The 13,344-nt window shown below is 44.7% G+C and overlaps 1 protein-coding gene across 2 annotated transcripts; it reads left to right on the forward strand.

Moving 5' to 3' along the window:
• The first annotated feature begins 7,953 nt into the window (after window positions 1-7,953).
• Window positions 7,954-13,113, forward strand: LOC102544875 (procathepsin L). Of its 2 annotated transcripts, none has more exons than XM_072959136.1 (8): window positions 7,954-8,065; window positions 9,551-9,687; window positions 9,976-10,098; window positions 10,195-10,347; window positions 10,524-10,748; window positions 10,986-11,151; window positions 11,847-11,964; window positions 12,717-13,113. In XM_072959136.1, exons 2-8 carry the CDS (start codon window positions 9,562-9,564, stop codon window positions 12,814-12,816), a joined length of 1,011 nt encoding a protein of 336 aa, XP_072815237.1. In that variant the 5' UTR covers window positions 7,954-8,065; window positions 9,551-9,561; the 3' UTR covers window positions 12,817-13,113. The 2 variants fall into 2 exon arrangements, with proteins under 2 accessions (XP_072815237.1, XP_072815236.1); XM_072959135.1 differs by lacking the exon at window positions 7,954-8,065 and adding an exon at window positions 8,292-8,427.
• Window positions 13,114-13,344: the final 231 nt, after the last annotated feature.

Consider the following 13,344-nt stretch of genomic DNA (forward strand, 5'->3'; position numbering starts at 1 on the left):
AACATGTGAATCAACCAGACGCGTTTGATCCATGATGAAGGGCACTAGGTAACCTTGGTCAGGATGTCTTTTATTGAACGTCTTTCAGGACTCCTCCTTTCATGATGAAATCCAGGGAAGAGGAGGCTGCAACACTTTCCAAGGATTTCTCTACCAGGGAGATGGGATGGCCACACGGAAACTTCATCACTCAGGGACTCTCCAAATGGGAAATTGCCAAGATCATTGGGTCAATGGGGAAGACAGGAAGCACAAGTCTATACATTATCCAAAGGGAATGTTTGCTCCATGCCTCCTGCATGGACATAAGTGCCTTCAGCACAGGCAATGTATCAGTGTTTGCTCAGCATTGATTCCTCAGCTCAGGGCCTGGCATAAAAGGGACTCAGCAAGGTGGGTGGAGGGCATGGTTCAGTGGTAGAGTGCTTGTTTAGCATGCACAAGGTCCTGGGTTCAATCCCTGGTACCTCCATTAAGGAAAAAATAAAAGTGGGTAGGTGGGTGGGGGGAGAACTCAGGAAGGACTTCTAGAATAGATAAATGGCAAAACATCACTGCCTGAATCCAGCCATCGTGCTGTTATCCCAAGACCCCTGCCCTTCCACTCCAGCACCTTATACAGTATCTCCAGGAGGAACACAGTGGAGAGGAAATGGAGTCAACACCCAGTCCTCCCATAGATCTGGCTCAGGTGCTGGCAGTAAAGGCAAGGCCCAGCCACTTGGGTCACTCTAGACCCAGGCCTGGCTCCCTAGGCCAGCGCTGTGTGGACGAGGCTTCAACTCCTCAAGATCCTTTGTCTCAAATCCACTCATAAGTTCATGGGAGTCCCCAGATGGGAGACCTTCCTAGGGCTACCATGTGAAAAAATGGAAGAAATCTGTTAGAGGACCACCCTGGATGGGAAGGATGCCAGCTCCCATGGTTTTATGGTAATTGAGGGCTGTTTCCCTGAATCAAGGTACAAAGTTCTCTACTGTCTCACAGTAGGATTCTAGATGAATACTAAAAGCAATAATCATGATCCATAGACAATATGTCAGAGGCAACAGAGGTCACTACAATGTTAGTATGCCTTTGGATTGAATGTCATTTATCAAGGATATGCCCATTTTTGAGGGAGAAGTTCTGTAAAGTAGCCCCTTATGTCAATACTCATGTTATCTCATTTAATTTTTAATACAGTCTTATGAGGTCATTTGTGCTACCCACATTTTATAGTGGATAAAACCAAAGCTTGGGAAGGATAAATTATTTGTACAAAGTGTATGCCTACCAAAGACAAGACTGGTGTTAGCTACATGTTGAAGACAGTGCAACTGGACAGGAAGGGTCAAGAGGTACTGAAAGTTGTTGCTTTTATTGGTTTGTCATTTTCCCACTGTTTTAATGAAGACATGGTTGTAACATAGAAAGGTTTTAAAGCAGACATTTTGGGATATTGAGTAATTTGGTTATCAAAGTTTAGTATTTCCAGAAAAACATTCTTCCTTATTGGTTCTCTCCTCCATCTCAATCAAAATAATAAACAGGAAGGAGAGAAGGTATAAATGATTTTTACTGCTTCTCCAAATCAAAAGAAAAACCAAACAGATAAAACAGAAATAAAAGTTCAGACAAGTGCCCAATTTTCTTCCCTTTCATTAATTGGGCAAAATGATCAAAGTATCCGTTTTCAAATGGCAACTCCCCATTGTGCTTGCAGAAAGGTTTCGTTGTCTGTTGGATTCAAGGCCTAGATCTTTTTAGTGTTCAAAAGGGGGAAATGTGACAACATTGTACCAAATGAAATCTTACGCTAGTACAATGTGTTCTTGGAAATCACTGGATTAAACACTTGATTAAGATGAGTCTTAACCTCCATACTTGTTTTTACCGTTTCTCTCGTGTACCTCAAACTATTTCTTTTTCCTTAATGTCCCTCTAGGGTTTTCCTAGGAGATGGGGCAGGAGGGGAGTGTTTTTCATCCCTGGGGTCAGGAAGGTAATGATAACTACTTGGCTTACCATCCCAAGAGGCCACCCACAGTGACCTCCAGGACTTCCCTGGTGGACTCCAGTAGAGTTCCGGAATCCACCAGGACCCTGAGGATGGCGGTGAGGCCTCAGGGCACTTTTGTTGGCTAGTTCCTGGTCTTGGGGACTCTCTAAAGAAAGAAGCATTTCTGAGCTCCCTGTGGCATTTCTAAGCACCTCAAGGACAGTAAGAAGAGTCTAGGATTTCTGTGTCCTGAGGGCAAGAGAAGTTTCCCAAATCCACCTGAAACCCACTAATTTCTGGGCCAAGTACCAGGGTCCCTAGGAAATTGTAGCCAAACTGGCAACAATTCCTCTTTTAGCCCAATAATTGTCATTCTGCAGTGTTGTTTATTGCATGTCGGTCACACACTGGGGACCCCAACACGATATTTCCTATCATTCAAATTATTATTTAGTTCCATTTCTCTCTTTGAATTTGGAGAAAAAAAATTCTTCTTTCACCATTTCTCAAATTTTCTCAAATTCCACTCACTTTCCACAGAGTCAAGCAACCATCGCCAGACACCACCACTGAGCATTGCATGACAATAACTTTTTACACTGAGCCCATGGAAATTTAGAAACTGGGAAAGTGTGTGTTAGGGGTGAAAAGGGTGTGTAGATTCAGAAGACACATATGCCATATCCACAGTGTAGCTGCTAATTAGTCTTGGGATGGTCACCTTGTGTGACCCTTGCTCCCTGGATAAGAAACCAGGCATGATGGGTAAGGAAACACTCAGGCAGAACAGCCAGACTGAAAGCTTACTCATTCAGTATGTGGTGTGGCTGCAAGACTCGGGGGACCTGTGCATTCTGCCACCTGCCTAATTTCTTCTCCTAGAGAGGAAAAACAGCATCTGAGCACAAGATACCATGAATAATAAAATGTATTTAAAAGAAGCAGTTGTTGCTTCCTTCAACCAAAACTGTATGTTCTATATTGAAACTCTTACATATTATTTCCTTTGGCTGTGTTAGCAGTGATCCCCAAGAAAGATCAGATTCTGGGTTCCTCAATGGATCCTATGGCTAGAAGGATAAAGTTTTAGATGTGATTGAGACCACAGCTACAGGACTGCTTTGAGAACAATGAAACCAAGATAGAGAAGTAGCAATCACTGGAGTTTGGAGGGCAGGGCAGAGGGAAGACACACCAGACACACACACAAAAAGCAAACATAAACCACCAGAGTGGAGTCAGTAACTCAGCAAAATTACCAAAGCTTATGTTGAAAACTCTTCCCAGTTCTGTTTTTTGAGGTGATCATATAGGGAATTGGGGATGCTTGATTGTATGGTTCTATTTCCTTTGTGTGGCCCCAGTTTTTTAAGAGGAATATTTTTAGGTATGTCTTTAGAATTGGTGAATGAATGAGCCTCATTTTTTTAATACCTGAGCTTCTCAAAATCATGAGTCATTGAAGCACTGTTATCAGAGGCAGGCTTAAAAATCTGACAATGAATTGATCTTAGGTAAGACGTAGACCTTCTGTCTCTGAGAAATGATCAAGGAAGAAAACACCCAGGAGGCACCAGGCAAAACATCCTCCTGGAAGCCAGTGGAAAGAGGCCCAGCCTAGTGTGGGCAGCGTGTCTTCTGTGTGGCTCACCTGTCTTTTCCTTCTTTCAGGGTGACACCAGGTAAGCCTGCATCCGCATTGAAGTCCAGAGCCTGGCCTCAGGGAGCTTTGGTTCCTTATCTCTGATGTCCTCAGTGCTCATGCTCCATTCTCCTGGTGCCCTCTGGCACCCAGAATCCAGTTTGCCAAGGGAGTGATGGGGGCTGGGGGTGAGGGACGAGGGCAAAGTCTCCAACGCTCAGCTTCCCTTTCTAAGCTCTGCCGGTCTGAAGCAGATTTATTTCTTCACTTTCGACAGGAAACTGGCACCATCCTTGATTTTATGTACCCCACTGCTGTGACCATCTTGGTCTGTAAAATGGGGTATAAAGTAGCATCTCCTGGGGCAGTTCTACAAGTGGGTCCCCTGATCAATTGCATCTGCACCACCTGGGAACTTGTTAGAAAAGCAAATTCTGGAACCCCATCGCAGACCCACTGAATCAGATACTTGGGGGATGGAGGTCAACAATCCGTGTTGTCACAAGCCCCTCGCCCGGTCCCCCGACCCAGGGTGATTCGGATGCACCCTCAAGTTTGAGAACCACTGTCATAGTGTTGTCGCGAAGAGTCAATGAAGGTGTTTGTACACAAGCTCAGAACATTGCCCGGCACCTGTGTTATTTAGCAATTAGAATCATCATTATCATGACAGCAATCTTTTCTAATCATGCTTTAATTTCCAGGAGTGCCAGGTACTCACAGATAGGGATGCCCGCTCTGTGGAACACCGGTTCCGCCAGACCCCCTACCCTCATGAATATATACAAACTCTCTAAACAGCACAAAGGTCTTCTCTGTCTCGACCACTTCGCATAATGATACAAGGTGTCAGGGGAAAGACTTTACGCAAGGAAATGCAAGGGAAAATGCAAGGAAGTGCATTTATTAATGGGGACATCTGCAAAAGGGAGATCCTCAAAGCCTAAACCAGAAATGTCTCAGGGAAGGAGTGGGTGAGTAATGCTTTTATATGCAGAGACCATGGAATAAATGGTTGTGAAAAGAGTAAGTGGGGGAAGGGGGGGTAATCAAGACTGTTGGCACGGGAGTCTTGAAACCTAATGTCCCAGTGAAGCCAGCCTAAAGAGGTTAAATGCAAGTTTGCATCAGCCTTGTCAAGAAACTGGTTCTTACCTATGCCATGTGTAGTAAGCTAAATTACGGCCCCCAGACATATCAGGTCTGAAATCTTGGAACCTGTAAGTGTTACCTTATATTGTAAAAATTTGGTAAATGTGATTAAATTAAGAATTGGGGGATGGGAGAGATTACTCTGGATTATCTGGATGGGCCCTAAATGCCCAAGTGTTCTTACAGGAGATGAGGCGGGGTGGCACAGACTGAAGAGGAGAAGGCAATGTGACTACAGAGGCAAGGATGGGAGTGATGCAGCCACAAATCAAGGAATGCCTAGAGTCCCCAGAAGCTGGAAGAGGGGAGGACCACGTTCTCCCCTGGAGCCACTGAAAGGAGTAAGGAAAGCCTTACCAACCCCTGGTTTTCGGCCCAAGTGATGCTGATTTTGGATCTCTCATCTCCATAACTGTGAGAGAATAAGTTCCTGTTGTTTTAAGCTACCAGGTTTGTGGGAATTTGTTACAGCAGCCACAAGAAACTAACACACCTTGTTTTAAGAAAAGACTTTTTCAGAGTTTAGGAAGAGATCTTCTGGCATCCAAAGGAAAATTTGTGGATTATAGTCTTAGGGGTGGGGAAAAATCCTTCAAGGTCAGCTCCTATGTTACCTACTACACCAATATGCTTTGTCATAATCTCATTTAAATATATTGATCATGGATGTGCTTGTGTGCTATAAAATCAAGATGACTGTATTTAAACTGAGATTTTAAAAGGAAAGGCTGACCTTCAGAAACACTGCCAGTAAAGCGACATGTAGAATGTGTCATGCGTCTAAGTAAACGCACACGTTACTCCAGGAGTGGTCAGTGAACACAAAGTAAGAGTTTAATTAATTCTTGTGGATTGATGTACTCAACAAATTGGCTGACTGTTTAACACTACAGGAAGAGCAAGGTTACAGTAGCTTAGAAAAATAAGTTATTTCATAAGTGGCTTCATATAAACACCTAATCGTAAACATAATCCTGTCTATAAAATTATAAATGGTAATTTTATAAATTATAACGGTATAATTATAAATTATAGATGGTAACCACTTTACAAATGGACTAGATAATGTTTTTTTAAGAGTAATTCATGGCTCACTGAATTTAAACAAATTGGAGGGGGTTACTGGGGAGAGGTGTTAAGTGGTCTCGGGGGCTTGCATACTATCACCTAAAATTTGTTCATTCCCCTACAGTTTAAAATTCCCAGAAATGGGGTAAAGAATTTATATCCTGTTACTAGTGAGCAAAAGAAATCGAGACAGATGCACACAAAAAATATACTTTCACAGACACTGCATTTTAAACAGGAATTTGGGAAGTTCTACCAACTGTGTTTTTATCAAAGGCAGAGCTAAGGCTTCGTTGTTTGGCTAATTTGTGACCATTTTAATAATTAGCACTCATCTAAGTTACTTTGCAAAGAAAGGGGCATAGAAGAAGAAAAAAGTATAATGGTCAGTAATAGCACATCTCTGTAATGCATTATGTAACAGATAATCTATAAGCAGATTTCATGAGTTGGAGCAATAATCCTCTCTCCTGCTTAAATGGCTTCCTCCTATTATTTCTCCTGAATTTAGATATTTCTTAATTTAATTATAGGTTTGAGCATATTTGCTATATGAAAAAAAGAAAAAAGAGCCCTTTTCCCTCTATTGCGTTTGTATCACATGCCAAGAAACACCACAGAGGATGCCACACTTCCGTGCAGCAACAGCCACACAGCTTCCAGTCGGGCTATTGCTCAAGGCACAGACAGTCCTGAAACAGCAGGTTTTTCCACCCTGTGGAATCTCCTGGAGCCGTGACCCAACGGCAACTGTAAAACCCACGTGTTAGAATAACTTAGATCTCTTGTGATACACTGAGTAAACAAAAGGACAATGGCGACTTAAATGACACTAGAACTCTGACCCACGAAAGAAATCTCTGCGGTAACCACCACTTTCAGAGCAGTCAGGACATCCTGAAGGGCTACCAACTTCTTATTTTTGCTTCCACTTAAGGACAAACCAGAGAAAACCAAATATTCTCCCTAAACCATTTCCCTAAAATGTGCAATTTCTAGTTACTCCTCCTCCAGCTTCCCCATGATAACAGTCTCTAATCAGGGCTTACGGAAACGTCCCTGTGTTTTCATTAAGCTTTTCCTTACCTAGACAAGAACCCTGTCATCATAGCAACTTGTTCCCATGTAGATGGTCTTCATTTATTTCCATCTGTGAATGATACTTGTGATCACCGCCAAGATTAATTTTAAAAACAGAAACACACACACACACACACACACACACACGAAGCAAAATTCCAGCCATATGCCAAACAATGAGAACTTCGTGCCCCTAGTTGTTTGTGAGAGGGATTCAACTTCAAAGGACATGAAATAGAAAATTTTAATAAGCTGGTTTTCAAAAATATTTGTGCTTCTACGAAGGTTATCAATTTAATTTTAAGTGAGTTTACAAATCGGTATGTACTATGATTCCATTTTGTAAAACAGTATATATAGAATACATATATAGATAAGCCTAGAAAAGTTATGGGGAGGGGACAGGGGTGTTTATTTTCTAAGATGCATTTTCTATAATGAATTTCTTACATACCTTTTAAAAAGAATTTTTTTTAAATTTCTGGATTAATTTCCTTAAATGTTTAGCTCCATTTTTTCTTCCATACAAAACACTTCTTCAAACCGCGTAAACCGAAGCCTTGACAAATGTAATTAAACTACTTTTCCTTTACATTCCTTTTATCTCAAGAGAGCACTTTGGATACTGGGGGAGACTTAATGATCTTAAAAACAGTTTCCGCCCTTTGTCACCAGTCTTTCTAAGCCAATTTTCCCCGTAAATAACTCGTTTCTGTTGGTTTTGAGAAAAGCGGGCGAGGCGCGAAGGCCCCCCGACTGGGGAAGGCAGCAGATACCTTGGAGAACGCCACGCCTTCTCCGGAGACCGGTCCAATCGGTCCCCTTTCCCTCCGGGCACCCGGGCCGGGACCAGCGCGTCACGGGATCGAGGAATCGCCCTTCCGCTCGGCTTCTCCGCAAACCCCGCGGGCATCACCCCCCGCCCGGGAGCCAGCGCGTCTGCCCGCGGGCCCCGCGTTCCTCCACCCGCCCCACCTCCGCTGCGGGAGCCACGGGCACCACTAGACAGGATTAGACAGTGCTCAGCCCTCCCGGAGATGTTCGCCAAAAACGCGAGGACTAGAGGATGCGCGGGGTTACGGTGAAACTCCACTTGGGCCTCCCAGTGAGCTTCTTTTCGGGAAAGGGCGCAGGAATTCGAGGTAACCGGTTGACCCGGGTCCCCGCAGAGGCGCCGGCGCGCCCACTCGGCGCTGCCCAGGGGGCCCGAGCTCTCAGTCTTCGGTTCCACTGAGGCGGGCAAGGCCTTCCCGGGGACGAGTTGGGGCAGAGTCGCGTCACGCGCTCGGAGTACTCACACCCGGAGGCCCCGCCCGCCGGCCAGCTCAGCCAATCGCGGCGCGGGCAGGCGGTGGGGGCGGGGGCGGGAGCCGGGCCGGGCGGGCTGCCACGCGGGGCCTTAAAGGCTGAGTCAGTCGCGACCCGGCCAGAACCTCGGCCTCGGCGACCTCTGGAGAGCTACGTGCGTCCGCGGAGTGCGCCTGCGCAGCTGTGGCAGCCACAGGTCAGCGACCCAGTTTGGGGACGAGGCCGATCAGGGACTGGAGGAGGGGATATCCAGGGACTCGGGCGGGGGCTGGGGGGGGTGGGCGGACGCGACTCCCGGGAACGGCAGCTTCTGCCCGCCGGGAGCTGAGGCTGGGTCGGCGCTGCCTCGAGCCGGGGAAGAGGGAAGGGCGATTGGGAAACCCAGGGCGGAGCTGAGACCGCCCGGGGGTCCTAGGCGGGTCGGCGGGAGGTGGAGGCACACGTCCGGGTCGGCCGCGGCAGTCTGACCCCCGAAAGCCAGACGGCGGGCCGGTCACTCCGTGCGCCGCCGTAAACATCCTCTGGGAGCAGGACGGCACGCCCCTGGCCTGGCCCGGCCCCGCCTGCAGCGCCGGTACCGGCTCGGCCCCCGCAGGTTCGGTTAGCCCCGGGGGAGTCAGGCCCTGTGCGGGCGCGGAAACGGGGCTCTGGGCGCCGTCGTGCCGCGTGATCGCGTGCCCGCTTTGGGGGACGTGATGGGGGTGGGCTACCCAGGACAAGCGTAGGGACAGTGGAGCCCTGGGTGCACTCCTGCCCGCCTTCTCCTTGGGAAGGCGTTTCAGAAAGGTTTCAATTAAAGTAGCGGAGATTCATTCAAAGGCATCTCTCACCTCCTGAAAGTAGTTAAGAAGAAAGGTGTGAGGTGGCCACCAAACTCTTGGGAATCCATGTCCCTACTTATGATCAAGCGTCCTGGTAAATAAAATTCCCGGGTCACCTCCGTACCTTCAGTAAATAACCTGGATCAACAGTTTACCAGTTGTTGCTTTAAAATTCCGACCCTTAAGGTACGGCAGAGACCCTTACCAAAACCTAAATTATCGTTGCGTTCTTAAAAAGAAGCCTGTCTTGATTCCTACAGTACGTGTGCGCCTGTTTTCCATTTTGATGGTTGAATCAAATACCTCCATTTTGTAAGTCTTTGCCCTCTTTTTCTTCACCCATGTCCTAAGCCACAGATTTTCTGTAAACATTTGGGAAGATCATTTAAATGTTTTTACCCCACCATACTGGCTGTAACATCTCAGGAGAACGTTAGACGGCCTTTTTTTTTTTTAAGGATTGGCCTCATCAAATACTGATTTCTTTTCCCTTCCTAGGTTTTTGAAACATGAATCCTTCACTCTTCCTGACTGCCCTATGCTTGGGAATAGCCTCAGCTACTCCAAAATTTGATCGAAATTTAGATACACACTGGTACCAGTGGAAGGCAACACACAGGAGACTATATGCCACGGTTTGTAACATCTGAAAATGTCCAGAGGGACCCCCACAGAGAATGATCCGTGCTGTTGGAGTCTCTAGCCAGAGACTAGTTTCTGGAGGTCAGCTTTTACTAAGGCAGTAATTTAATGGCACCTGTTTCTGAGCACAGCATCGGCATATATCCCTGGGTCAGAGCTTGGAGAACAGTTTCCAGAAGTATAAACCCCTCCCTCACCCAGTTGTCTTTAAATCCATTTGGTGAGCATGGGTTGGGTTTTAAGTAGAAATCAAGATGATCAGTTGTGTGTTTTGCCTCTAGAATGAAGAAGGATGGAGGAGAGCAGTGTGGGAGAAGAATATGAAAATGATTGAACTGCACAATCGAGAGTACAGCGGAGGGAGACATGGCTTCACCATGGCCATGAATGCCTTTGGTGACATGGTGAGTGTGTGGCATGAGTTTCTGTGCGTCCTCTCCTCAGCACTTTAGAACGATAACCTCTTGCTTTTTGAACATTTTATTTACTTTTCCTTCAAGACCAATGAAGAATTTAGGCAGGTGATGAATGGCTTTCAAAACCAGAAGCACAGGAAGGGGAAGGGGAAGATGTTCCGTGAACCTCTCTTTCTTGAAGTCCCCAAATCTGTGGATTGGACTGAGAAGGGCTATGTAACTCCCATAAAAAATCAGGTATGACGGTATTCAGATTAATATCTTCTTAAGAGTACTTAGGTCCATGTGTATACGTTTAAAAATCTCATGTTCCCAGTCAAGGGAATACAAGACATAAGCTGTGGAAATACGTCATCTAGCCATTAGTTAGTGTTTGTATGTGTTCTGTAAACTGATGGCTTTTTTCTTCTCAGGGTCAGTGTGGTTCTTGTTGGGCTTTTAGTGCCACTGGCGCCCTTGAAGGCCAGATGTTCCGGAAAACTGGCAAACTTGTTTCACTGAGTGAGCAGAATCTGGTGGACTGCTCTCGGGCTCAAGGCAATCAAGGCTGCAATGGTGGCCTAATGGATAATGCCTTCCTGTATGTTAAGGACAATGGAGGCCTGGACTCAGAGGAATCCTATCCATATCTTGCAAGGGTAAAACAAAAAAAAAGCTCCTTTTCTTGTCATTCCAGCTCTGCTTTTGAACGTTGAACATTTTCAGAGATAACAGACACCTCATTCAGCATTCACAGCTTAGAGGCAAACTGTCAGAGCTGTCATTATCAGTTATCAGCCGTTGCACACTTCTCACTGCTGAGTCTTGTCCTAAATCCATGCTCCCCGGGAGGTGGGTGGTGGTCATCAAGTGTCTTTTCTGTTTACCTTGAAAAGGATACAAACAACTGTAACTACAGGCCGGAGTGTTCTGCTGCCAATGACACTGGCTTCGTGGACATCCCTCAGCGGGAGAAGGCCCTAATGAAGGCAGTGGCAAGTGTGGGGCCCATCTCTGTTGCTATAGATGCAGGCCACTCCTCCTTCCAGTTCTATAAATCAGGTAGGTGTTTGTCTTTTATTGTAAGAATTCAGGCAGGCAAAATTGGAAACCACCACCATGATTGACTGTGGTATGGGGTCCTGTTCTCTAGGACTATAGAGTTTTGAGTGTATGCATTTAACCACAGTAATGTTTCCATTTGTCATACCGTAAGCATTTTCTCATGACAAACTCTTCATAAATATTTTTAAATGACTGTAATTAATTCTATATATATAACTGAATTTATGTAACTGTACTCCAGTTGTTAGATCCTTTGTCCAAAGAGTTTTTACTATTGTAGTCAGAGCTGTAAAGAACCCTGTGGTTCAAGTATTTTTTTGTTGTTCTGTGCTGTTTTCTTAGTTGGCCGTCTAGGAGTAGAAAGTATGATGCTAATTAATATGAGCAGTTGGTGGATGAATGCCTAAATCACTTTAGCCTTGATAAGTAGGTTATTATGGGAAATCTTTTTTTTTAAGTAGCAAATATATCTAAGATTTCATTGGATTTTGTTGATTTCTAGTAAGCTGAGTTTTCCTTTTTCCTTTTCATCAGCCGTTACTCTTTTTTGGCAAATATTTAAGTGTTATTTGGAATTTGCTTATGACATTTCACTGGATTTTGAGATGGCTCCCTTAACTGGTTGATAAGGGTGGGTTTACTGTCTTGGGTCTTGGAGCTCCTTACCCCAACACTGAATTTTCCTCTCCCAGGCATCTATTACGAGCCCAACTGCAGCAGCAAGGACCTGGATCATGGTGTTTTGGTGGTTGGCTATGGCTTTGAAGGAACAGATTCAAATAACAATAAATTTTGGCTTGTCAAGAACAGGTATAAAAGTCCAAATGTTACATTTTCATTTGAAAAGGGAATCCTTGTTTGGAATCAACATTTGATTTCAGGTTCAAAAAAGCTCAATGTGGAAATCCCAGAAGTCTTTCTCCCACTTCGAGTAAACGTAGAAATGCCCATGTGTGATTATAAGACTCTGTAGCAAGCTTGTTGGGGGTATTATTATGTATTTGTGACATTGCATTTCTAAATTTGGAACGTTTCCTTAATTCAAAAAACACACCTAGCTTTAAAGGTTTCAGAGAAAGGATTTTGTACCTGTAGACTTGAGGGCTGGTTTCCTTTTTCTGTCTCTAATTTTTGAACAAGGAATAGTGGGCAGCGACGTCTGCCTCTGCTAATTCTTTTAAGTGTGAAAGGCTGTCCAAGGGTCCGGTGGCCTCTGTGCATCACTCCTGTGCTCATTTGATGTCCTGCCATTGCATTGTACTTCCCTGCTCTCAGAGGTCTTTGAGGGTCGTGAGGATCCGTTTTCACGGTTTAAGTTCTTTAACTGAGATGAGGTATAGCCAGTGGAGACAGACTGCTACATTGGAACCCCAGTTCTGCCTCAATTTCCTGTCTTAAAAAATCAAGAGAAGTACCCCCAGGAATTAGTCTAAATGTATGTAACAGAACCTAGAATAGTGTACATGGTAAGCCCTATTTGAAGTATTAGATGTTATCATTATTAACGAAGATAACGTGTACTGGATTCTTTGTGTAAGATGGAAACCGTGTTGTGCTTTCAGCTGGGGTCCAGAATGGGGCTTGAACGGCTACGTGAAAATGGCCAGAGACGAGAACAACCATTGTGGAATTGCGACAGCAGCCAGCTACCCCACTGTGTGAGCTGAGGGATGGTGGCAACAGAGGACTTCAGACCAGCATTATCTGGAGGAGTTTTATCTTAAAACTGCCCAAACCCCTATTGTGTAAGATAAGACACTTGGATCATTGAGGATCCAAGTTGTGATTTGAATTCTATGACATTTTTATAAGGGTAAAATATTATCACTACTTTAATTACTGTTACAGCTTTATAATGTTGAAGACTCATTGTTGAACACTAAGACTTTTGAATTTTCATTTTTTAAAAGAATATATGAAAGTTTACCTTTTAAAATAAATTTTAATTGAATATGTAAAGGTAGAACATTCTCTTTTTAATGCATTAACTTGGAGTAGTTGGGATGTATAATTGGGCTCTGAAGACATAATTGAATGTGCCGATGGTGCGTTAGGAGAGGGACACTGAGTGGCTCTCTGGATCTTCTCATTATAAATACGCAGATTTTAACCTGCTCTGCAGAAACCATGTATTTTTATCAGCAGGAAAAAACAGAGTAAAAATATACCTACACTGGGCAAGGCTAAAGA

The sequence above is a fragment of the Vicugna pacos genome, chromosome 4 (assembly GCF_048564905.1).
Source record: "Vicugna pacos chromosome 4, VicPac4, whole genome shotgun sequence".
Lineage (NCBI taxonomy): Eukaryota > Metazoa > Chordata > Mammalia > Artiodactyla > Camelidae > Vicugna > Vicugna pacos.

Coding starts and splice junctions, on each gene's coding strand:
- LOC102544875 (XM_072959136.1), top strand. CDS start 9,562: ATGAATCCTTCACTCTTCCTGACTGCCCTATGCTTGGGAATAGCCTCA. Junction 10,348..10,523: donor TAACTCCCATAAAAAATCAG/GTATGACGGTAT, acceptor TTTTCTTCTCAG/GGTCAGTGTGGTTCTTGTTG. Junction 11,965..12,716: donor TTTTGGCTTGTCAAGAACAG/GTATAAAAGTCC, acceptor TTGTGCTTTCAG/CTGGGGTCCAGAATGGGGCT.